The 27,412-nt window shown below is 42.4% G+C and overlaps 1 protein-coding gene across 2 annotated transcripts in view; it reads right to left on the reverse strand.

Annotated features, from left to right (window-relative positions):
* The window catches only part of LOC307255572 (ephrin type-B receptor 1-B), a 165,498-nt gene that overhangs the window by 98,396 nt on the left and 39,690 nt on the right, over nt 1–27,412 (reverse strand). For both annotated transcript variants that reach the window (XM_080034263.1, XM_080034262.1), the window contains exon 2: nt 12,983–13,047. In XM_080034263.1, coding sequence (XP_079890389.1) covers nt 12,983–13,047 — 65 coding nt within the window. The remainder of the gene's footprint in view (nt 1–12,982; nt 13,048–27,412) is intronic.

The following is a 27,412-nucleotide window of genomic DNA, read 5'->3' on the forward strand; positions in this document are numbered from 1 at the left end:
GAGCCTATTTGTTATTCATGACAACATTGTACTGAGGCAGGGAAAGTATACTTTCATAGAATCAATTTTCTTTTTTTTAAATAATTAGGCATGAATAAATCAGCCTTTAAAGAGCTGGCTTTTGATGTAAATGAAGAAGAAAAGAAAAGGGAATGGCACACATGAGGGTGAAATTCACATTGACATATTTGTAAAGGCCAAGGTCTCGGAAGGACAGTGGATTATAGCTGGACATGAAAAGCTGAGATAGGGATTGAACTCTTTATGCCCTTGCTGAAAGATGGTCTTCTCATTTTTGCAAAGCTCACCACTTTGCGACAGTAATCACAAGCCAGATAGCCCTTTTTTCTTTCCGAAGGCTGTTTCGAAATCCCTCTGAATTAATGAGGATATTTGCATTTCAACCTTAGGTCCCTTTCCTTGAAGTCGAAAGAATGGACATGTCATTTAAGGCAACAGTTTGTTTTTCTTTGGTAACTAGCTATATGTAAATTCACATGTTTTGAAGCTGCACCTCACACCTCTCTCACACACACACTGCCCCACAAACACATACACACACACACACACACACACGCACAAACACACACACACACACACACACACACGCACGCACGCACGCACAAACACACACACACACGCACACACACACACACACACGCACGCACGCACGCACAAACACACACACACACACACACACACACACACACACACACACACACACACAAACACACTCACGCAAAACCAGACCACAGCCTCTAAAATATGCAGCGGCATGATTGCTATTATCATTTCTGATCAGCTGTGTTATTGAATGAGGGCTGCTGTCAGGCCAGTAGCATGGGAGTGATTATTTTGCGGGGGCATCGGTGGCCTAGTTCCGCCCGGCTGAATGTGATTGATGGGGAGGAAATGGTGATGTCTGAAACACTCCCAGTCCCGCCAGATCCCCACCACTCTATAATTACAGTCACATATATTTTGACAAGAGCCCAAATAAAACTCTGTTTTGTTGGTCTGTATGAATATGATCACGCCCACGCCCCCTATCAATACGTTTATTGAAGTGAGGTGTTCAGCAAGCAACTTCATGTTGATGTTGCTGGGTAAATAAACAAAAGCTCTCTGAATTATTTTGATATTTTTATTTTTACTGCTGGCATTCATTCCCAAACTTTATATGAATGTGTGTTTACTTAACGCCATGTGAGAAATTTGCTGTGTTTACACATTTATCTGCAATTTGGTCTCATAACACGCTCCCAAGAGTCTTTGATATGCCTCCTGAAAGTAATGCACATGATGTGGCATCATGCTGCGCCATTCAAGTCTCCTCACTCTCCCACTCATCCATCCAACATTTGTTATATCATTATCAACACTCGCATTTTTCAATTACGTGCCGGTTGCTTTGAAGCGGCAGCCGATCTGCTGGGCTGGAGATGCCTTTAGATGGAGCTGCCAGCAAAACCAAACCCTCCTAGATATGTCATTGTGGTTAATAAATGCAGCCTCTACTGTTTACACTACAGACAGCAGGCTTAAAATGAAAGAAAAATATAATTGAACTGTTCAATTCATGCAATTTAGCCTTAGAAGATTAGAAGAAGAAAATTTGAATTATTAAGACAAACAGAAATCACAGAGATTGGTGGGTGGTGGAGCTTGTACAAGGTTGCTAGAATTAGGTGGGAGAACAGGAAGAAGCTAATTATATAAGTATTATAACAGCTGCTGTTTATAATGAAGAGAAATGTGTTCTGAATAAGTGTTTAGTGCACTTGAATTATATTTACCATTATACATGCATCATTGGAAATGACTGCTTGAATTACGGTGATAAGACTCTGATGAATTGTTTTGTGAGGATGATTATTTACTAGACACATATGTGCTCCACCGCACATTTCATATCTTGTGGTAGCGAGCAACATAGACGTTCGTAACAATGGCTGTAAAAGTGAACGCCAAGTTGTTTTGGTAACACTTTACAATAAAGGTACATTAATTAATTAAGGCTAAATCAGCATTTACTAAGCACTGTAATAAATATAAACAAATCATTAACTAAATGAATGCTTAACTAAGCATTAGTTAAGGAAGCATTAACCGTTAATAGCATTAACTAACAGTTAATTAATGTACCCTTATTGTAAAGTGTTACCGTTGTTTCTAATAAAAAAGGGAATGTTATTATTTGAGCAGGTTTTTATGCAGAATAAGTATAAACTGATTAACAAATTTGACTTTTTTTTCTAGATAGACACCTTTACACAATTAACACACAACTAATTAATATTAGGAAATGAAAGAGTGAACCCAAAAATAAATCTTTATGTAAAAATGTTTGGCCAAAAATAAGGTTAATGTAAATGTGTTGAAACAGAGAGCTGTTTCCTGAATACCTTTATCTCTCAATGCCCCTGTTAACACCCACTCAGGTACCTCCAGTGACTTGATGCAGCTGACACTATACCTCAGCAAGGCTTTCAGTAACTAGTAGCAACATTACCATGAGTCAACCTTTGCAAAATGCTCAAGCCGTGTGTTGTGTGTTGCAACCGGACCGCCTCTGAGACCTTCTGGATGTTTTGTAGGGGATGATAAGAAATAAGACTAAGTGATTCAACATCCCTGTGTGTGTGTGTGTGTGTGTGTGTGTGTGTGTGTGTGTGTGTGTGTGTGTGTGTGTGTGTGTGTGTGTGTGTGGGTGGTTGTGCGAGTGAGTGTGTGTGTGTGTGTGTGTGTGTGTGTGTGTGGGTGGGTGGGTGTGGGTGGTTGTGCGAGTGAGTGTGTGTGTGTGTGTGTGTGTGTGTGTGTGTGTGTGTGTGTGTGTGTGTGTGTGTGTGTGGTTGTGCGAGTGAGTGTGTGTGTGTGTGTGTGTGTGTGTGTGTGTGTGTGTGTGTGTGTGTGTGTGTGTGTGTGTGTGTGTGTGTGTATAGATTAAATGTGCAGTGGAGAAATATGTGTATTGAAACTGGAGATGTGCCCTTTTTCACCATCAGGTATGTAAAGAGGAAAATGGAAATTCTAAAAGTGGAAGAGAGGGCAAGAGATAACGGGAAAAAAACACAAAAGGTGCAGACAGAATGTAAAGAGTAAGAGCTTCAATAATTCAGAGTGGACGAAATAGAGGTTTTTCCAAATGATGAAAATAAATTGTATAACAAGGGTTAAAAGGAGGGCAAGAAATGTTAAAAAAAAAAATTTAAAAAGGAAAAAAGGGGAGTGAAAGAGTGAAAAGCTGTCACTTTGCTGGTGCTCTGGCCCCTTATGGCCCAGGGCGAGGCCATTTAGGGCCAAAGCACAAAGAGTGTGTCAGCAGGAGACATGAGAATGGCGAGGTATCAAGGCTTTTGGGTGCTGACTGTCTACATGTACAGGTCCTTCTCATATAATTAGCATATTGTGATAAAGTTGATTATTTTCCATAATGTAATGATAATAATTGAACTTTCATATATTTTAGATTCATTGCACACCAACTGAAATATTTCAGGTCTTTTGTTGTTTTAATACTGATGAGTTTGGCATACAGCTCATGAAAACCCCAAAAAATTAGCATATCATGAAAAGGTACTCTAAACGAGCTCTTAACCTAATCATCTGAATCAACTAATTAACTCTAAACACCTGCAAAAGATTCCTGAGGCTTTTAAAAACTCCCAGCCTGGTTCATTACTCAAAACCGCAATCATGGGTAAGACTGCCGACCTGACTGCTGTCCAGAAGGCCATCATTGACACCCTCAAGCAAGAGGGTAAGACACAGAAATAAATTTCTGAGCGAATAGGCTGTTCCCAGAGTGCTGTATCAAGGCACCTCAGTGGGAAGTCTGTGGGAAGGAAAAAGTGTGGCAGAAAACGCTGCACAACCAGAAGAGGTGACCGGACCCTGAGGAGGATTGTGGAGAAGGGCCGATTCCAGACCTTGGGGGACCTGCGGAAGCAGTGGACTGAGTCTGGAGTAGAAACATCCAGAGCACAGGCGTGTGCAGGAAATGGGCTACAGGTGCCGCATTCCCCAGGTCAAGCCACTTTTGAACCAGAAACAGCGGCAGAAGCGCCTGACCTGGGCTACAGAGAAGCAGCACTGGACTGTTGCTCAGTGGTCCAAAGTACTTTTTTCGGATGAAAGCAAATTTTGCATGTCATTCGGAAATCAAGGTGCCAGAATCTGGAGGAAGACTGGGGAGAAGGAAATGCCAAAATGCCTGAAGTCCAGTGTCAAGTACCCACAGTCAGTGATGGTCTGGGGTGCCATGTCAGCTGCTGGTGTTGGTCCACTGTGTTTTATCAAAGGCAGGGTCAATGCAGCTAGCTATCAGGAGATTTTGGAGCACTTCATGCTTCCATCTGCTGAAAAGCTTTATGGAGATGAAGATTTCATTTTTCAACAAGACCTGGCACCTGCTCACAGTGCCAAAACCACTGGTAAATGGTTTACTGACCATGGTATTACTGTGCTCAATTGGCCTGCCAACTCTCCTGACCTGAACCCCATAGAGAATCTGTGGGATATTGTGAAGAGGAAGTTGACAGACACCAGACCCAACACTGTGGATGAGCTTAAGGCCGCTATCGAAGCATCCTGGGCCTCCATAACACCTCAGCAGTGCCACAGGCTGATTGCCTCCATGCCACGCCGCATTGAAGCAGTCATTTCTGCGAAAGGATTCCCGACCAAGTATTGAGTGCATAACTGAACATAAGTATTTGAAGGTTGACTTTTTTGCATTAAAAACACTTTTCTTTTATTGGTCGGATGAAATATGCTAATTTTTTGAGATACGAATTTGGGGTTTTCATGTGCTGTATGCCAAAATCATCAGTATTAAAACAACAAAATACCTGAAATATTTCAGTTGGAGTGCAATGAATCGAAAATATATGAAAGTTCAATTATTATCATTACATTATAGAAAATAATCAACTTTATCACAATATGCTAATTATATGAGAAGGACCTGTATATGTGTGTGTGTCCGTGTACAAAAATCCTGCAAAGCATGACACTTGACAGCCCAATCCACTGGACACAAAAGGGGGTTGGGGGGGGGGGGGGGTAGATTTTTGGTTAGGCAAAGACAGAGTAAAAAGGTAACCTGGGCTCTGAGACAGAATAGCTGCAGTAAAGAAAAAGCAGGGAGGAAAAAAAGACACTCAAGCAGCCAGTGTGAGTAAAAAGATGAAGGATGAGAATGGGAGGATTTACTGCTATTTCTGTAAGCTCTGTAGGACTGCCGAAATAGCAGCTACCGCAGGTATTAGGGGTAGAAGAAACCCTCCAACTTCATACCAAATTAGGGATGGACCCATTTTTTCCATTCCTTTTTTTGGCATCACTTTTATTTATTCTATGACAAAGTATGAAAGTAAAATATGATGTGTGAGTGGTTCTACAGGAAACCACGCAATACAAATAAATATGTAAAACACAGAGAGAAAAAGCCATGGATACATTGTGATCTAAGTGATGCATTGTCTTCCTACTTCTAGAGATGTGAAGAAGTGTGTGTGTGTGTGTGTGTGTGTGTGTGTGTGTGTGTGTGTGTGTGTGTGTGTGTGTGTGTGTGTCTGAGCTCGCAGAAAATTCCACTTCATCACACTCAATAACCACGGAGAGAAATGAAACCAATCTCCCACTGGTATGGCAATGTCATCTATGTGCGTAGCCTACATGTATGTATTTGCACAAATGTGTTTCACATTCAATTTAGTTTTCAACTGTAACTCATTTTCAAAAGAGAAAAATAAGGTGTTATACGTGGGAATGTGCGAACGTGTGCGTTACTGCATGTGCTCATTTCTGGGGAAATTAGCATACATGTCTGAGGTTCCTAACAGTTTGTGTTTCAGTGCGCGTGTGTGTGTGTGTGTGTGTGTGTGTGTGTGTGTGTGTGTGTGTGTGTGTGTGTGTGTGTGTGTGTGTGTGTGTGTGTGTTCATTTAGGGGAGGGGGGGTCTATCAGCCATGTAATCAACACATTCTTCTCATCTGGCTGTTGAAGTACAGCCAGCATGACTCAATGACATTTTTTCTCTTTCCATTTCACCACCGTCTCTACAGGTTCAGAGTTCACCTTTGTCCCTCTCTCTCTCACTCCTCCTCTTTGTTTTGCACTCTCCGTCTCTCTCAAGACTCATATTATCTCCATTCAATCAACCTACCCTTTCTCCTCCCTCTCTAGCTTTCTCTCCTCTTCACTTTCTATCACTCTACTTTCTCCCTCCCGTGTTCCCTTTTGCCCGTTGAGCCACTGCCTGCCTGTGTGTGTGTGTAAGTCAGGGCTGCTATGAATAATTGAGGTGTATTGAGTCTGGTCAGCAGATGGTGAGATGGCTGTTATGGATCTATCCGTGTGCTCTTCAGGAATTGCTGAGTGTATGCTGACACCTGTCCAGTCAAGGCCCATAGGAGCAAGGGGGCGCAGCAGGGGGAGCTAGACCGTTTTTTGGGGCCCGGCACGCCCAAAAAACAGCTCTCTGTCTCTCCTCTAAACAGCACCTGCACTTGAACACGCGCTCACATAACGCAGGTGCAGATATGCCACAGCACACACTCGGGCACTTGGGAAAAATATGCCTGAGCACGCACAGTGGAAATACAAGGGATTGTAATAAATACAAACAAACATGTCAGGGTGACATCCAACCCGTCACCGTCCCTTATTATGCACCTGCAACAAGCAGAGTACATATACAGAGGCATTTCATCAAAATCTCCACTTTATTTACCACTGCTTTTGTCTCACTCTCCACACTAGCACGCGCACACACACACACACACACACACACACACACACACACACACACACACACACACACACACACACACACACACACCACACAGACACACACACACACACACACACACACACACACACACACACACACACACACACACAAAAAAACACAGCAATTATCCTCCACACCCCGTCCGTTCTCTGCTCACTTGAGCCACTCTTTATCCCTGTCCTCAACCAAAGCCCCTTGCAGCCAGAGTGACCTGCCCCGGTTCGCCACGCTTGACAGCACCCACCGCCTCTGTCAGCACAGCCGCCACATCCCCACTGACCCATAACCCCCCCCCCCCCCCCTCCTTCCCTCTGCCCAAGCCTGGAGTCCGTCTGGGAGAGTCACGAGTTAACCCCAAAGGCCTCTTCCACACGCAAACCCGACAGCTGATTTTAAACTACATTTGGGTAGGGGGCCCTGTATACACACAATTGATCTTTGGCTTCTGCTCGTCCTAACCTCTGGTTTCTCCCCCTTTTCTGATCCTGCAACATATTTTCCACACTCCCTTAAATCCCGTCCTCCAAATGAAAGCTATTTGTATGGTTCCCCTTTTATCTAAATAATTATCTATTATTTCCAAATGAGACAGAAAAAAACTCTTTCCTTGATGTGTGTGGTCACTTAAAGGAGGAACCGTTCATTTTGGAGAATCAGTGAATATTCCCTCATGCTCAGCTAACTGTCTGTACTTTGTGTGTGAACTAAAAATAAATCTTGTGTCAATACTAGGGATGTAACGATATGAAATTTTGGGTACGATACGATACGATACGATATTGCGATTGATATCACGATATCACGATACGATATTAAGCGCGGAATTCATTTCTACCCCCTCAAATGAAATGTTGTACCGCTGATTTAAATAAAACATAAACGCAAGAATAATTCAAATTTTTTATATCTTAATATGAAGAAGAGATTTCTGAGAGATTTAAACAACTTATCACCAAAACAAAGACACTGCTTCTCTACTGCTGTTTTTAAAGAAGCTTTACATCTATATTTTTCAAACTGAAATAGGAATTTTAAATCTAAACTTAATTTAGTCACTTGTCTGTAACTGTAAAAGTATGTATAAAATAAAAATTATTTAAATAGTGTGATAATTTCCCCATTTATTTATGTTTTATTTGCTTATCAACTCTATTTTTGCAAGCCATGCTTTTACCTTATTAGGCCTACATTATGACAAGCACAATTAACTCTGTAAAATATTTATTTATGATTTTTATTTGTTATTAACTTAAATTGCAGTCTCAAAATCAATGTTTTTGCAGTGCACTCCTCTCCCCCTCCCTTCCTCACACTTTCGCAACGTCACCTTCATTTGACCAAAGTAGTGTCACCTAAGTTTGACATAGTAGGGATTCCATAGTATTGCGCAACATGCTGTTAGCTACTGTCTGCTGAGTTCACGTGAAGTTGTGATGAATATATCAAGGATCTTTGGACTTATTTCCTTCATCTGCCTTTCACGGAAGTTCGCCGACTTTACCGGGGATTTAACGCGCGGTGGATTCTATTCTATTCTGTTCTTTTTTTTTTTTTTTTTTTTTTTTTTTTTTAATCTCATTTCCTCACGTTCGCCTGGAGTCATAATGATATAATTGACCCGCGAGCAACTTTCTCTTCAGTCTGGTAAGCTAGTCGATCTTTTTCTCTATCTCTCCCTTTTCTCTTTCTCTCTCTTCTCTGCTGCTACGTGACTCAATGTTGTGAAGCTGCACGCGCTAGTGTAAACAACGGCCCACGTGAGACGTGACTGTTCAGTTTAAAGTTAGAAGTCATGTTTCAGTGATAAGATGTTGTGTCAATGTGTTATTGTTTGGTTTCCAATGTTGGTGTGGCCCATACAGTGTTAGATTGAGTGCTACGTTTATGACAACGTTGCTTACCAGACTCTCCACAATGACGGAGCGCATTTACCATGCATGCTCGCCTCAATACCGTGACGCGGTATAACAAGAAAAAACTTACGGTTGACATTCGTGGCCTTTTCATATCGCGAACGACCGTTTTGCGGTATATTGTTACATCCCTAGTCAATACACAGCCTAGGCTATGTAAACTGGTACGAAAACAAAGGATTTGTATACAAAGGGGGCCTTCCTAGCTAGCAGCATACCCATTTACAGAGCCTAGGCTGTGTATTAACACTACATTTGTTTTTTCTGGTTCTTGTTCTCAGCAACTCCTGCGCCATCTTGACACAGCCTTACCCCTTTTAATTTCCTCTATGTCTCTTCCCTTTCCTCAACTCCTTAAATCACACAAACTCCACCACTCCAACATCCGTATCACCTTTTCTGCCCAATGTCTACGCTTAAATCATGTAGACGAGGGAAACCTGATTACTGTGAGAAACCAAGCAGGAAATTAAATAACACTTTGGTGTCCACAACAAAAGGTGGCATGGCTCTAAAAGCCCAGTTAACATTTTATTGGTAAGTAATCTGGTTTCCACCTGTCCCCCATATACCATGTATTGAATTGGGTTTAAAATATATTGTGTAATCTTATTTACAGTTGCTTAGAGGAACTTTATTTTTTTGTTTATTCTAGCACCCTCTTCGGACAAAAGCGGTAGGCAAGTGTTTTTTTACTATAGTTCCAGGTTGAGGGACCCATGACAAAGACATTAAGAAAACTGATGGTCTTGTTTGCTGTAACATGTAATTTATGATCATCAGAGGAAACATGAGACATGTTTCAGAAATATTTAAAAGTTTCTCCCAGCATCTTTAAGTTAACATGTTATGTGAGGAATGCACTATCAAAAACATAAAACTGCCCAAAAAATATCTTAAAAAAAAAATTAAAATAAATGTGGGTTGTTTAAGTGCATACATGACCATGAAATACTTTTTGTTTTCAGCATGAATATAATCTGTTAACCGATTTTCTTTTCATTCACTTAACCTGATTAAGAATACTCGGTTCTTATTTACAGTATATGATGTCTCTGAAACTTGGTTATTGATAAAAGCTGACTGAGTAATCAAATTAGTTCAAAGTGCATCGACATTAGTGGTGTGTGTGTGTGTGTGTGTGTGTGTGTGTGTTTGTGTGTGTGTGTGTGTGTGTGTGTGTGTGTGTGTGTGTGTGTGTGTGTGTGCGTGTGCGTGTGCGTGTGTGTTTGCTGTCACATCGCCACTGGGCAAGGTTAGGGGCATTTGCCAATTACGAACTGCGCATTTTATTTGTCCTAACGTATGTGCGTGAGAGGAAGACGAAAGAGTGAGAGAGAGAAAGAAAGAAAGAAAGAAAGAAAGAAAGAAAGAAAGAAAGAAAGAAAGAAAGAAAGAAAGACAAGACAAGACAAGACAAGACAAGACTGACTCATGAGGATAAAGGTTGAGACAGGATCAGAGAGTTGAAAGAGGTAGAGTCCACAGAGGAGGAATATATCCAACTGAAATTAAACAATAGAGAGATGTTGGGGCAAACATGCACATTATGAAATGAATATTGTAATATTGCTTGCTTTGCACATCTGTTTTTCCTCCTGAGTTTTCCGTGAGATACTGAGATATGGCCGTGCGTTCGCATACTACTGCTCCATTATAGACTCACCAGGCCAGCCCTGATATGTCCTTGTGTTTACACCGCTGGAACTAATGACGGTGCTTCGGCAATCCTTCAAAATTAACCCTTCAGGTCAGCCAAACAACAACACACAGCCAGACGTGCACCCACACACACACATACATACACTTCCTATGAACTCCTGAAGGAGAAGTTACTAAAGGAAATTAATGAGATGTATCGAATAGCCCAGGGACAGCACTGGTGTGTGTCCCCTTTTTTAAATTTTTTTTTGGTGTTGTGTGAGAGGCAGTTATCAGGTTCATAAAGAGAAGCAAATCGACCACTTAGCCACTGGCTATATACAAACAAATATACATTATTAAAAGCAGTATGTGTAGTCATGTACATTGACACTACCGTTCACACCACTGTAGGCTACACTCGTGATACCCAGATTGTCTTACTCTCTTTCTCTTGTTATTTTTCTATGACTTGTAGCCGACAAACAATATAATGAATGGTAAAATCAGAAGAAATACACATGTCAAATGTATCTTGATTAGCTATTAAATAACGGGTTTCCAAATCAACTGTGTGGTAAATAAACAAACTGGGGTCTCAAACATGAGTGTTATTAATTCGAAAATGATCTGATATTGACTAGGTTTTAACATACATACTTACTGTGCATCTTAAGCTCTCATGCAACAGAATATCATACAAAGCTGCAAAGTCTGGGAATGTGCATGTGATGGAGAGTGCATTTTGAGATTGAGCATTTCTACACTGCCTCGCCGCATCGCTTACACACTACCTGCAAGGTCAAGGCAAATGCCTAGTGGGGTAAGTTCTCCCATCGAGCGGTATCATTCTCCCTACAGCAGGTCTCGGTCTACCTGAACTTTTATACAGCGGAAGAAGCTTAAAAAAAACTATCCTCGACACAGACAAGAGGCTCTGTGTGCCTGGAGGCTTGCTGAACCGAACAGGCTTTTTCGAGAGCTTGAAATAGCGCTGTAGATGTCTCTGCTCGGTAGAGGTCTTAACCGGATACTTTACCCTTTACAAAGAAGAGGATGTGACAATGAGGCTGAACCATGAAAAAAAAAAAAAAAATCATGTTTATTCCGCTGCACATTATGTAAGTGTGATGCCTTGCGTTGACCCAACTGATCCTCTAAAATGAAAAAAAATAATACACTGTGTATGAAATGTGTTTTACAGCATTTAAAGCAGTACGGCACCAAGTGTAAGACCAAACATGCCCCATCGCTACAGAAGAACTCAAAAGACTTATAGTTGACAGGCAATATAACAGTTACTTAGCTTTCAGGTTCACATCATCTATCCTCCCTAATCTCTTTCAATGGATACATAGTGGCATTATTGCAACATGAATCTTTTTTGTGGCTTTACTGCGTTTGTTGATCTATAATAGAATCAGTTGTCTATATGTAGGTCTTTCACTAATGTTTTTTCTAGGATTAGTCTGATTCTAAACTATGTACTGTATTTGGCATGGCAAAAGAGGCTACGCTGAGTAAACATATACAAATAACTTTGTTAAGAGGAGTGTCATTAATACAAGCAATACCAGCAGACATTGGCAAGGTCTCTCCACCACACGATGCTGTTTAGATGATCATGCACACAAACACAAACATACTGGTATACACATAAAATAAACACCCGGGTTCCAGGTTCTTTTAGCTAGTTCTCCTTGAGGGAGACTCCAAAAAAGTGTACTTCCACACTCTCCAATATTTAAACCGAGGGCCAAAGCTCTGTTCAAGGGCAATAAAAACGCCTTTTACACATCTATAAAATGCCTCATAAAGAACCAGAGACCCAGAAAATGTAGGAAACAGTCATTGTCTCCCCTGGATAGCTATACTGCAAGAGACACGCTACCAGTGTTGGTCTTATGGAGCTTTTCACTGAACTATTGAATCACACAGTACAGAGACCAGGGTCTTAAAATGCTCTTGAGGTTGATAAGTGTAATAGGACAATCATGCCACTGATACTGTGATTCTTTCAAAGAAAAAAATCTGATGACTATAATATCTTTCCATCCTTTCCGCTCCTTTCATGTGCACCAAACTATCTAGAGTTATAAGAAAATAGTTCCCCAAATTCCCTGAGCGCTTCCATGAGCGCTAGCTCCTCCTCCCCCGTTTCATCCGAATACCTCCACTTCCCTGCATAAATGTATCATTACAGTATCATTATGTCTATGGTACCCCCCCCCCCCCCACACACACACCCCAACCAGCCTCCATTTCCAGGGACTTAGGTACTGTGTTCCGGGGGGCTTACGTGAACCCATTATGTTATTAAGACATTATGAGCTGGGACAGAGAGAAAATAATACCTATAATTGGAGCTATATTGGGCACTACATAAGTCTATGCTACTGTCCTGCCTGCCTGCCTTCCTGCCTATTTGTCTGTCTGTCTGTCTGATCATGTTCATGTACAGTGTTTCATGTTACTTATCAAATCAATGAAGATATCTTCCCCACCAAAAGAAATGGGTTGAATATCGAAACTTCTGAAACAAGTTTTTGACTCGATGTGCATGTGTGTGTGTGTGTGTGTGTGTGTGTGTGTGTGTGTGTGTGTGTGTGTGTTTTAGCATTGAGCGACTCACCCCAGAGTTAGGATATGCTGTCCAGCCCAGTTCAGCTGTGGCCACCCGAGTGTCCATCACAGTCTCTGTAGCACAGAAAAGGAAAAGAGGAAGAGAGAGAGGAAGACAGCGGTTAGCCTCAGAAGAAGCCATTTTAAGTATCATTCCACAGGGTTGAACTGCATTCAGGGCCCAGTGATCACTTGACACTAGCATGGATGAGCAGAAAAGGAGATGAATCCTTCACAGCGGTTTTCTCCATCTCTGCTAGACATTCTGTTAAAGACAACGGACGGGGGAAACAAAGCCTTGCCACTTTGCTGGAAGAGAGCTTCTGTCGTGCTGTTAAATGCTGAGCTTTTGTATTGTGTTCTCTCCGCGTGAGCATCCCAACTACAGTTTGTGCATCCTGCCTTTGTTTGTGTGCATGTCTTTGACCGATATGTAGTCATTTGTGGAAAAATGAGTGGATTCTTTTGTACTTGTGCGTGATTGCGTGCACATTTAGAAACACTGCATGGGTTTGTGTGTGGCTGCATGTTGTGACTGCTGAATTTTGTCAAATTGTCTATCCCAAAAAAAACAGCGGCTTCACAGATGGGACTGCCCTCCGAGGCAAGGCCATTGCAGTTAGTTTATTCCTAGCTGTGGGAGTTCCCTGAAAAGTAGCATGGCAAAAGGGATTTAAGGAGACGGGGGAAATATGCCTTGTGTTTCTCTGTGATTTTATGAACATTCGCACAAAACCTCAAGTAGCTTAGATAACAATATGGTGCACTGGTTGCTCACAAAAAAGGAAGTGTGTAATAAAACGTTGGAGCTTTAGACAAGGAAAATCTGCCAAAGAGATGGATCAGTTCAGAGAGGATTTGAAATGATCTATCTCACATTGGACTTGTTCTATAGAAAGTGTCACGCCAGGCCCCCCATATCTATAAAACAGACAAGCCCGATCAATTCTTGCTTCTCTTCTCTTTTTGCTAATCCTCAGTGACACATCCTAGACAAAAGAATCTGCCTTTTTTGTCAAACTGAAATCTTGAAACCTGATCTAGGAAAGAGGAGTGTGGCAGTTATCATGAACCACTGGTCTTACCCACTTCTCTTTCTCCCACACACAGAAATGAGTGATGAATTGGGGTGACGTGTTGGCCTTCACAGAGTAATGATAGATTCATAATTTTCCCCCAGTAACAGACAGTTTATTCTGTGGACTAAACCCTTCTATCTCATTGAGAGTGATCCTGGGGAATATTTCACTTTTTTTGACGTCCCCTGCCAAAACATGCCCTTGCTGCTGTTTTTGTTGTGGCCAAACAGACAAAATAAAATGTTTGGAGACAGAAGAAAGGAAGTGTACTGCTTGTTGATGATCTGTAGTATAAGATAAACTGGGTGTTTGGGAATTTGTTTTTCAAAGGAACAGCGGTTGCGCTGTGTCTTTTGGCTTGGACATCATCCACTATCAAATCAAAAAGGGTTGGCTGGCGACGCCCACACGTGTTGTTGATGTGGGAGAAAAAAAATCTCGCTCTGATTGAAATCGAAAAAAACATAACAAGCAGACGCTGGCCTCGTTCAAGAAGAGGTTCCAGCCCTCAGCACCCCCACCCCCCACCCACACCTCCCCTCCCTTTTACCTACTCCTCCACAGGAAGCGCATACCCACAGCTGCTGCTTATTTGGAATCTCACTGAACTCGAGAGATTATTTAGAAATCATTCCAAACGACGGAGCACTCAAAGTAGCACGTCATCTGCAGTTCAAGTGGTCTTGGTAAAAAAAAAAAAAAAAAAAACATGCACTGAGGATGAGTGACAGACAAGCCACCGGTACAGGAAGGATAGAGGCCTTTTCATTCTCAATCTCCACTTACTGGGAGAAACTGTCCTCCTCAGACATGAAACCAATTAGCCTATAGGTCTCATTCCGCTGCACACAACACAAGCCCTCACATACATACAGTATATGTACACGTTGTGGACATGGACACACATGGTGCACACACACAAGCACACTTCACAGCAGCCAACTCAGGTAGCAATGTTCTGTGTGGACCTAACAGCGACAGCCTTGTTCACATCCGGCTTCCATCACAGTATTTCAATTTCTCTAAGATCAGCCTTACTTTGTCTAGTTTCAACAGCCAGCCAGCCAGCCAGCTATATAGCCTGCCTGCATGACTTGCTGTCAGCTTGGGGAGATAGGAGCATGAAACAGCCCTCAGCGCTGTGCGAGCGTTGTGTGTGGGGACTGCCAACCCATTTCTCAGGGGAAATCACAGAAGCTTTAGTCAAATCACACGGGCACTTGGTATAGGCCATTTTCCATTTCCTCTTAAAAGCAAGGGAGGGAGGGAGGGAGGGAGGGAGGAAGAAGGTGCAAAATGGTGAAGGTAGGAGACACAAAAAAAGGTCAAAAGGCCCACGGGAAGGGGGTGGATCAGCCTTGTGACCTAATGTCTACCATTAGCAGAATATCAGAGTAACAGATGAGTAAATGGAGTATGCTAAGTGGTTATTAGCAAAGGGGGTGGGGCTCACACAGTCGTCATGCCATAGCTCACACACCTGTCCACTGGCACTGGGGATTTGGAAAATGTCCCTTGTGTAACGTGTAAGTGTGATTTTTAAATTAGCTGCTATGTGGACCGTTCAGCCATTTGAACATGAGTGTTTTTAAAAGGAGCTACTCACATTGAATTAGAAGAGGCAACTCTTTCACAATTGCAAGAGGCATATTTTGTGAAATTGCTTATTCATAAGTCATATGTCAGCCTTTGACCTATAAGCTTAGAAAACAATCAGGTTTCAGTGGAATATATGGATAGATAGATAGATAGATAGATAGATAGATAGATAGATAGATAGATAGATAGATAGATAGATAGATAGATAGATAGATAGATAGATAGATAGATAGATAGATAGATAGATAGATAGATAGATAGATGGGTTACTCCTCAGCTTGGACCATAAAATCCTTGTCCTTATACCAACACAACCCGTTGCAGTCTCTCTCTCTTTCTCCAAGTCATTTGGAAGACAAGGAAAGACAATAGCTACTATGGTCCCTGGTGTTTGGAGGGTAGCTCAGAGTGCATTTGTATTCTGCTATGTCAGCTCCACCTGCAAGCTCCAATAAATTAAACAAGGGCCAGGTTCACTAGCAGTTCAGTCGGTGGGAAAAGTATTAATATAGCGAGCTTAATGTTGACTATGTCACCGTGGCTCATAAATCTACTGGAAAACAATAGCTTGTAGGTGTCAGTGTAGCAGCTTTAAAATTGATTCACAGAACCACAAGGCTGGGAAAATGTATAGTGACTACATAGCAGAATATTACTTACTCTAAAACATACTACAGATGTGGGCTGGCTCATTGTATAAGGCTCGCTCAAGGCTGCCAGTGTGCAAGTCAAAACCAAGAAGTGGCAAGCTGGGCCAAAACCAAGGGCTCAACCGAGGGGCCTACAACTTCCAATCCCAGAAAAATACAGCTCCTTCTCATTAGTAGCAAGTGGTAGATCAATACCAAATGGTAGGCGGTTTCTACAGATAGAGAGAGGGGGGAGGGGAGGGGAGGGGAGGAGAGGAGAGAAATGAAAGAGCAAGAGAGACTGCATTAAACATTGATGGGGGCCTTGCGTCGCCGATCGATAAAGGCAGCCCTCTTCACACAATTACACGTCAGCAAGCTGTCGCGTGATACATCACATGGACACGCATGATTGCATATTGCGAGTACATGGCACCAGAGAAGTTCTATAGAAAAAGTCAGTTCAGAGGAGAAGGGACGGCAGGAATGGATGGCCCAATCTCCCCAGCCCCTTTCTGCCCGTGTATGTATGGCTTTAATTCTACAGTTTGCAAGTCAGAATGGCCAACATCATGTCCATGTAATTCCTCCTCCTTTGTGGCCATGTTCGTATGATTGCAAAGTCTTCTGGTCGATAGAACATCTCTTCGGAAGCTCCTTGGCTCCCTTAGTCAATATGGCGGAACAATTCTCTGTGGGACTTACCGTCCCAGAACACATCTTTTCCATTTATCTATCTTTTAACCCCAACCTCATCACCTCTCTTCCCCCTTCATTTTTTCCTCCTGTTCAAGGATGCTGGTACCCTTTGTAATGCAATGAGACAATCATGTCCAGATGCTTAATGCTGGGCTGAGAGGGCCTTCTCTTTTGTGCATCGTAGCAACAAAACCGAAATAAGATTTGAGGTCCTTGAATGGCATTATTTTTAGGGGGTTTTATGTTTTTCTCTCAGAAATGGAATCAAGATGGGGAGGACAAAGAGAGAGAGAGAGAGAGAGATCCAAGACCAAAGAGATCGAGGGAGAGGGAGACAGAAAAGAAAAAAATGAAAAGGGAAATCAGCAGGATTGAAATGAGCACTTAACAATGATGAAGCCCCATGGTAGCCCGCTGAGCCTGGCATCTTAATATGGGGCTGAAAACAAAGTGACAAACAAACAAGAGCACAAGCTGCAGCACCTCCCGAACTAATCAGACGTCCACTCGAGGGATTTATGAATAAAAAAAAGGGAACACTTTTGACGGAGTATGAGTATTTTCCGAGCAAATCGAGTGGAAGTTTGTTGCACAGACAGAGACCATCCACTCACTGTGCATCCCGGGAAATCACACACTTTATTGGACTGGAAGGCAGGAGCAGATTAAGTCCACCATGGTCCAGAGCATTTGTCTGATTTGAAAAGTGGGACTGGGTTTATGGCAGAGCGCTGCTTCAGGTTAAAACATATATAAATATATATATGAAATAAGTGATGTCTTTGATTGAGTCACTGTGTTCGACATAGAAGACAATCCTTGCGAATACAGATGTGAGGCTTTTCTAATCTGCGCGGCACTAAAGCGGTGTCAGTCACACTGAAGGCTTGTCGCTTTAAATAGCAGATACAGAACAGTCAACAGAAATACATCAGAGGAAATATGTTACTTCTTTGTCTCCCCAAAGACAGAAATGACAATGTGGCTGATTTGAAAATTGAACTGAAAATAATCTGCCATCCTCTGAGACACTGGCGAGGAGGGATGGGATACACAAATCCCTCATCGCAGAGACACCGACCATATTAAATGAACAGGCTCACAAATCACAGATCGCGCAGACACACACACACACACGCGAGCAGAAATGCAGTAACAGTGTTCTGGGCTCACAGTCACTCGCTCTGGCTGAGCGAAAATAGAATGATCAGCTTGAGAGAAGAGCAGGTCAGTATCAGATACATGATAGAGCCAAGAGAGATGAAACGGAGAGATACCGGGGAGTAGAGGGGTTACGGAAGCCAAAGTGAAATCAGCAGCAGATGTTCAGAAAGAACGCAGCGCAAGATAAGAAAATGAATATACATGCAGTATGCACCTGATGAAATTATCCTATCGTCGGCGTAAGGTGACATTCTCTTGGCCTTACACATCTGGGCTGCCACGTCCCATACAACTTAAGATTCAACCTTGCGGCACTTGGTGAGCAGCCAGCCACACTTCTTTTTTCCCCCCACTATTACCGGTATTTACAGTAGAATCGCAGTGGAAGGGAAGCAGGGAAAAACACAACAGCCCCCCTACCGACCACCTCCCATTCCCCAAAGTCAGGCTTGGCAAACACAGAAAGGTTTGCTCATCAAGCGGCTGCTGACTACCGAGTCGTGCATCTAATCATGTCACGGTGGTCAGTCACTCATTAAGCAGCTACAGGTCTAGCACAGAAACAGCACATTTATACACAACCCCCCCCCCCCCACACACACACACACTACACACCACCCCCCGTTCCTTCTCCTCCTTTTCTTTTGCTCTTGTTCCCCCTCTCCTCTCCTCTCCTCTCCTCTCCTCTCCTCTCCTCTCCTCTCCTCTCCTCTCCCCTCCTCTCCCTCTCCCTCTTCCCCTGGTCAGGGGAGAGAGGTTAGGCACATCATTTGCATTCATTAACATTACATTAGCAGACAGAGTGATCTTTAGAAACCAGGCTGCCGGAGAGTGTCATCTTTAATTCATCATAACCCCACCAACCAAACACCCACCCAACCCTCTCGCTCTCTCTCTTTACTTCCACCTTCCTCTTTCCCTCCCACTCATCTGTCCCTTCTCTCTCTCTCTCTCTCTCTTTTTCTCTCTCTCTCTCTCTCTCCCATATACGCTTAATCCCAGCGCATCTTTTTTACTCCTCTTCCCCATACGTTTCTTCACTCTGCATTTACCACTGTCTTTCATCTTTTTCACTTTCTCCCCGTCTCTTTTTTTTCCTTCGCCTTCTCGGCTCCATGCCTTCAACCGTCCCTGCCTCCTGATAATGACAGGCTATGGGTGTGTGTGTGTGTGTGTGTGTGTGTGTGTGTGTGTGTGTGTGTGTGTGTGTCTCCGGGTGTACTCTTCCTGTATGAGCTCAATGCAGGATAAGAAGTAGAAGTGACACACCCAAAAAAACAGACACACACGTGTGTTTACGAGCATCGGTCTAGGAAGCGTGACTGAGCCGGGGATCTCCAGGCCTTATACAATTATCTCCAGTGTGTGACCCTTTGACTTGTGTTTATTACAAAAGAAATGGAGCTTCCAATCAAAAGACTAATCTTCAACACACATACACAGAAAAAATTGATAATAACTACATAAATATGTATTCCTTCCTACAGCTAACAAAGCTTACAAATGGCATGTCATTTTTAAAACAATTTATAGCATTTGTGTGTGTACGTATAATGCATTCATAGCGTGAGGACATGTATATTTAATGTCTGCATGTGAACCTTTGTAAGTTTACACTTTGATCTAGACAACAGACAAAGAGTAGGAAATACATTTATGCTCATCATGCTGTAAAGGTGAAACTCTTGCTTTTATGTAATATAATATAATAAAATATAATATAATATAATATAATATAATATAATATAATATAATATAATATAATATAATATAATAATTGTTCCCATCCTATTGTTGAATTTAAAAATAATAATAATTACTTATAGAGTAAGTGCAAAAGACTTTCAATGAATCCTCCTCCTCTTCAGGACATTTAAAAAGGCAATATGGAGCAAACATGGGTAATAGCTAAACCACGCACGCAATGAAGTGTCTGTAGAGTTGATTTTGCTGAATACAGATCAATGTAAGCGAATTTAAAGACAGTATTTCACAAGATGTGTATTAGTTTCATGCAAAACAGCAGGGATATTAACATTTCCACGAAAAGGTTCAATTCTATCAACATAATTGCGTAAAAAAAACACATTGTTCAGCATTCCGACAAATGCTATGCCATTTCAAACGCCTCTTTTTTTCACTCTGCCCCTGACGCACACAGCAGAAATATGATAAGAATTTCAAAGTGAGTCTGGCAGCGATGACACCGCTTTGGGAATTCTGCAGCTACTACAGTAAAGACCGTCATTTAATGGATTCTCACAGGGACCAATCCAAAACTAGCGTCTCTGCTCTTGTTCCCCACTCCCCTACGGTGAAGAGAATGCTTGTCACCATCCTTTTTGAAAAGGAAAATACACAAAATGACTTGTGTGCACGCATACAGACACATGAGTTGTTACACACGCAATCACTGAAATGCAGCTCCTGGACAGAATTTGAAAGATGCTCTGAGATTTGTCCCTTGCTGGTAATTTTAGAACACATTAACATAACATATTTTGCAGATCTATTTTTGAAATTTAACTAAATGTATTCTTCAATAGATAACTGGCATGTTGGAAAATGAATGGATTTCACATTATGTGCAGGGAAAGGGTAGTATACTGTACCTAACAGTAATCTGCTAACGTTTGCTGTAACAGCAGACCATGAAGCAGTGACCAAGCAATATAATCCAGATGGAAGCCGTTCTCTAGCCTTCCAGAACCATCACAATACTCATTACAGCTGATATTACCTCTGCCAGACAGTCTGCTTTTAAGAAACCTGGCAATTTGCTGCAGTAAAATGAGGTAATTACAACTCTTATCAGGCTCCTCACCTCACAAAACAGCATTTAGACAGAGGGAGAGACTACTCCCCAATGGTTTACTGGCTGTGGAACAAGGCTTTGGCCGGCTTCCCAATCACTCAGCCACACCCATTCCACTGTCATTTTCCTTTCTCTCTGCATGTCCCATTTTATCCCACTCTCCTTTTATTGTTTCCAATAGAAACACTGAAGGCAGAAATTTGATCACTTTAATGACACATCTAAACATATTCTTTGATCAGTGCCCAACGTTATAAGTTCAGAGTAAATGACGTGAACAGTGAGGAAGCCAGAGGAATATCCCTTTACAGCGCAATGAAGCCGACCCAAGAAACAAGCTCCTGCTTTCAAAAATGGAGACTAGGAAAATGACGCTCAGAAACACTGTGTTTATGTTGGAAGGCTACCATGGTGCAATGTAATTCAACCTTTTCCCATAGGGTGAAGGGCTTTATAATGAAAGTCTATCCCACTATGGCGATGACATTTCCAAACTCCACATGTGAAAATAAGAGGTTAGCCCTAACTTGGCACCAACATCACTCCTTCATGGCTATAGAAACAAGTGGGCTGACGGAGAAGAACCGAGCTGCAATGGGATTGTATGAGGCTCATTTAGCAGTGTAAGCTATGGTCAATGGGATATACTGGGTGAGATAAATTTGCATCTTTGTTTTTCAAGTAGACCAGGAAATAGTGCTGAATGAACAAAATGTCAATCAATAACCTCCCACTGCAGTCCTTCACTGTACCAATGAGACAGTAAGGATTGTGGTTGACACAGTCCTGTCCGTGTTATTAGTATTAGGGGTGGGCGCTACATCTGTGTCAAAGTGATCGTCGATTTCATGTTGCACAATGGCATGGAACAGTTAACACATTGATAAATCCATAAAAGTATAATACCAAAAATGAAGGCATTTTATTTTCTTCAAAATTTCAGTTGAGGTCGGAATACTGAATAGGGCTGGGCGATATATCGAATATATTCGATATATCGCGAGATGTGCTCCAGGGGATGTATAAAATGACCCTATCGCGACCATCGAATACAAACTGGCACGTAATGTGTTTTTTTTAGCCGCCGCCGCCACCGGCAAACTCGCTGGTGTTCGCTTCTATCGCTCTTTCCTGTGGCTCTCTGCCCCTCTGCCTCACAGAACATGCATTGGCAACTCACTCACTCACCCCTCCCAACCAGGCCCCCAGGACGCTGTCTTTTCCGAGCCGCCAGCATGGCCAGGTGGCCACGCCTGGTATAACAGGCATTAGACTGTCTGGAACGGGTCCGTAAAACAAAATGGAGATCATAGAGAGCCCTGGCCCATTCATTCCCAATACAATTTCGTCAAACAAGAATGTATCTCCGCTACATTTTTTCTGGATATCAATCAAAGGCTCATACTTTTCTTTAGACCATGTACTAATAGAATGGAAGTTTTCGCTTTTCAAAACGCCACCGAAAGCGTTTTATAGCCGTTTTATTTTCAGTTTTAGCCGTTAGACGTGTAGCCGCTAAAAGGAGCCGTAGTGAAACAACCGTTGCTTCGGACGGCCCGGCCTCCGATGGCGGGAGGAATCTTCGTTTATCACTATATTACTTTACAACGACGGGGTGTAATTTAAAGATTACATACAGAGAATCATCGGGGATTAGTAACTTATACGTCCATGGTCGATAAACAATGCAACTGTGCTCGTCCCGCTTAGCTTAATGCACGGACATATTATAACGTTACACTAATCCAGGGCTCTCATGAGAGCAGTATGGCCGCTTCCTTGTTGCTTCTCTGCGCCAATGAGCAGCTTTCATAGGAATGAATGGGCGCCATGTTTCAATACGGTGTCCATTTCTTTATATGTCCATGCTCCCAACCAGAGTCTCCTGGGCGCGCACCTGTGACGTAGTCTGTGCCCTGTGAGTGTTTACTTTTATCGCCATGTGAAAACAACGACGAGAGGGGGAGAAAAAAAGACGAGGGCTCTGCTCTTATGACAGCCGAACGAGCGGGTGGAGGGGGCGCGAAAGACGGCGAAGGCGGCTGTCGTTCATAGCATGGACCTTTTTTGTAGACGGACGCTTGACAGCATAAGGGGCCGCTGTACAGAGCCTGGTCCTTATGAGAGGAAAGCGAACGAGCGCCGGGAGAGTTTTTGGTCCAACGTCACACAACCACGGCATCCCATTTGATTCTCAGCCGTATTTATTTAAATCCTCTGATTGTCTTCCAGTTTTATTTTCATTAACTAAATACAGGAGAATTAAACAATAAGGCAGGTAACAGAGGGACGATGAGCCACTTGCTGTTTGCGCTTGCATGAATCTCTCTCTCGGACTAACAGGCAGAAAACGAAACCTAACTTAGACAGGGAGCAACTGCTCTTAAAGCGACAGTAACCATTATACATGTCAGAGCCTTTTATACACATAGACTACTATTATGGATCAAAACCTGTTCTGCATTTAAAGTGTGGCTGCTATCTTCAGGGGGTTAGTGGTGATAAACAATTAGTAAGTGGTTGTAATGAGTCATAATTAGTGTTCTCAGTTTACAGACTAACAGAAGATGGAAAAAACTGTTTCCAAATAAAATAATGCTGGATCCATTGTATGGGAGTGGAAGGATGTGGAATAATCAATACAATGTGCAAGTTTCAAATTGTTTCAATAGAAAGCACTAAAGAATATAAACATGTTTCATGTAGCCTAATGCATCGTTAGTGCAGACACATTTTGCAGGACTATTTAAATCATATTACTGGTGTGATGTTATGCAAAAAATAAATTAAATTGAGCATTTAGGATGTGCTCTAGAGGAGATTTGAAATATATCGAGATATATATCGTGTATCGAGATATAGTAAAAAAATATCGAGATATTGATTTTGGCCCATATCGCCCAGCCCTACTTTACAGGAGTGTTTAGCTCCCCCACTGCTGGATTTGTAGTACCACAGCTAAAAGCCTCCCTCTCCTCATTGTACAGACATCCATGTAGCTGCTTTAAAGAACAGGGCAGTGCGTAATGTAATGCAGCGATGGCAAAATGTAGAAACACAAGCAGTGTTTACTGCTACTACACCAAGAGAAATAGGAGATGGAAAGATACTACTAAGGGATTCACTATATGCATGACAAAAGACATGGTTACTTGTATCTTCTATTAAATATTTACTGCAGGGGAGGCTATTCTTTCCAAAAAATGTAAATAAAAAACTTAAAAAAAAATATATATAGGCTATATATAATATTTAAAATTTCCAAAAAATTTAAAATGATCATGGTACAAATTCTAAGTGCATAGCTAATGGACCACCACAAGAGCGAGCATATGTGAATGTTGTTGGGACTGTGCGAATGAAAAAAAACATCCCACAATCAAGTACAAAAATCGAGAGAAAAATAATAAGGAATCAATAAAGTTAAGGTCAAAGACGTGCACATGTGTCCCTGATGGCATCTCAGTGTGTGTCGGCCTGGTTGAGTTTTACAGCAGCTAAGGGGTTAGGAAGGCAAAGAAAATAGACGGAGCTGCAGTCTGTCCTTTCCCGTCACACTGTCACACACTTGAACTAAAGATAACCATCCTGTAATATGTGTGCAACCAGTACGGAGGAGGGCAGAGCGGAACCCAAATAGGCTAGATAAAAGAAAAGGAGAGAAACTGGGCAGAAAGACGGGAATCGACGTAGCGGTAGAGCGAGAAGGAAGAAGGGTGCAGGTCCCATGAAGAGATAGAGAGAATGAGATATGAAGTAATCGGAGGAGAGACACCGCGATGGGAGAGGGCATCGTGTGGCAGCGCCCTGTGTTATCTTATCCAGAAATGGATCTAACCTTAGCCCAACGCAAGAGTCACATCATTTCTCAGAAACCACACGACCCACATTTGTATGTCCTGCTGCCCAACTACACAAAGCCATGCTCTGCTCTTGTGTGGCACTTGCATTATTTATGAACAGAAAAAAACACATGCCTCGCCTCAACACGGACCTGAACATCGTGCTAACAGCAGAGAAAGGAAATGCATAAAGGGATGAAAGAAAGTCACACAGACACAAGGACGCGCACAGAGAAGACACAGTAGGCCTGTATGCATGCTCACACCAACCATTACAAACAGCAGGGCCCAGCTGCTCCTCCTATTAAACTCCATTGGTACACCCAGGGCTGTACGCTTATTTTTTAAAGTCGTAGCACTGGTGCTAGCAAGCAAAAAAATTCAGTAGCACAAAAATAAATTTGGTAGCACACAAAGTATGATCGAAAATTTGCATGACCCTAACCCTTGCATTTCGCTCTACTTACCTTTGAGCATGTCATCTTCGTTTTATTTGAGATTCTCAATGAATATCCTAGTGTGTGCAGTAATAATTATAGAAGAATGAATAGGGGTGCACTGATTGGAATTTAGACAAAAGAGTCTAACCTGCCAATGGCAATTTGTTTGCTGATTCAGAATTATTTCCCCCAATAGAACTATAAAAATAATGTCTATATCTATATATTTTTTAAATAAAAATATAATTATTATAGTAGGCTAATAATAACAAACATTTTTAGAACATTTCATTCTTTTAATGAAAACCAAACTTTAAAACATTGAACATAATAGCCTATTAAATAAATTAGTGAACATATTTATACAATTTAGGCCAAGTTAAATAGGTTGTGTCAAACTTTGTTTAAATAGACTACTGTTGACTGCTCTCTGCAGCTGAAGCAGTTGATTTTCTTGCTAGCGCACTGCAGGGCTGTGAAGCGCTAACTTCCTGTTCTTACCTGCTTCAAAATAAAAGTCAACTCGCATTTGGCTAGTAACAGGCTTTTATTGTGAAGGGGCACAGGAAATGTTCCGTTTCCACACGCGCTAACTTAACTGCGTTAAGAGCCGTGTCCTTCCGGTTTTTACCGTTGGTGAAGTTAGACGCTATAATCGCCGAGCACAGATCCCGAGCACACATCTTTCACCAGCCAAAGTGGAGGGTAGACTTAATAACTTACTCGCCTAAGACTACATTCACCCGCATTTGGCGAGTGTTAATGTAGAGCCCTCTAAGCAGTGTTGTGCATCACTCCTCTGTGTTTCAAAGACAGCCTCTCCTCATTAGCACTCGTGCGAGAGGAATTGTATTCATCATCGCACGTGATCAATTTCAGTGGCAAATGCGATCAAAACTGTCGCACTGTACAGCCCTGGGTACACCCCTCCGAGTCTGACTCAAAACTTTGGGTGGCATTTATCAGAGCAAAGTAACAAGCCTAGCCCTAAAAAAAAAACTGAAAACACGATAGAAGAAAATGAATGCGGCCTGCCCTTTAATCCCCTAAAGAATAACTTAATACCTCTTAACGTCTGTCGCTGCCAGTTTCTGCCCAAGAATAAGGCCACTGATGTGCCACTGGAAAGCAATAAAGAAGACTGTGTTCAAAGGGGGAGGGGGAGAGGCAACACCGGCGAGCTCTATCCAATCTCATTAAACGCTGTTGTTAACCATGTTTAGTTGCACCACGAAATTGAGTTGTGTGCCTCCTGAAATGTTTGCCCCATTGGCAGCGGAGGGGGAGGCAGACAGGAGAGCAGTAGAGAGAGAGAGAGAGAGAGAGAGAGAGAAAGACAGAGAGAGAGAGAGCCTTGAGCATTTGATGCCTCTCTCCCTCCATCGGTGGCAGTAAAAGAGCGACCTTCAACCACCTTGAACCCACTGAAGCTGAATTTCAATAAAAAGTCAAATTATCACCCGCCGCGCCCCGTGAGGCTTGGGGGGAAAAAAAGCAGTAAGCCTGAATTGACTGTGTGCACAGAAGACGATTTAACAGTCGTACAGGAGGTGTGACTGAGTCAATCATAAATTCATAAGTACTGAAATTTCCTTTGGGGGATAAATAAAGTACTCAATCCATCCATCCGTCTATCTTTCTTTCTATCTATCTATTTATCTCTCACTGTGAGGGAGTCCCAGTGGTTACTGTGCCCTGTTGGGAGAGGATGCCACCGGGATGGATCACTGATTGTTTTTTAGTGAGTGTGTGAGTTTGATCTCCGGCGTTTTCATGTGTGTCGAAAAAAAGCACATATGCCAGCAACATGTGATTGGGGGAAAGTGTTATTCAATTTAAGCATGTTCTCCCTTGACTGATGTAGTGAGATTCCAGGTAATTGATGCCTCAGTTGGATATTCCCCATGCCCTGCCCTGGGCTCCTTACCACTGGGACGGTACTGGCTATAAGCTGGTGTGAATGAGAGTGAAACGCACAGTGTGATCTCACTCCCTGAAAACCGCGAGTTTAGCGTTCTTCGGGGATCTCGGTAGTGCAGCTCCACCACACACACGTGCCCTCATAGACACGCACGCACGAACACACACACACACACGTTCACCAAATACGTACACGTATACATAGGCAGAGAACAAGAGTCTGACATTACCACTGACGACCACAGACACTCTC

The sequence above is a fragment of the Ammodytes marinus genome (genome assembly GCF_949987685.1).
Source record: "Ammodytes marinus genome assembly, chromosome: 9".
In the NCBI taxonomy this organism is placed as follows: Eukaryota; Metazoa; Chordata; class Actinopteri; order Uranoscopiformes; family Ammodytidae; genus Ammodytes; species Ammodytes marinus.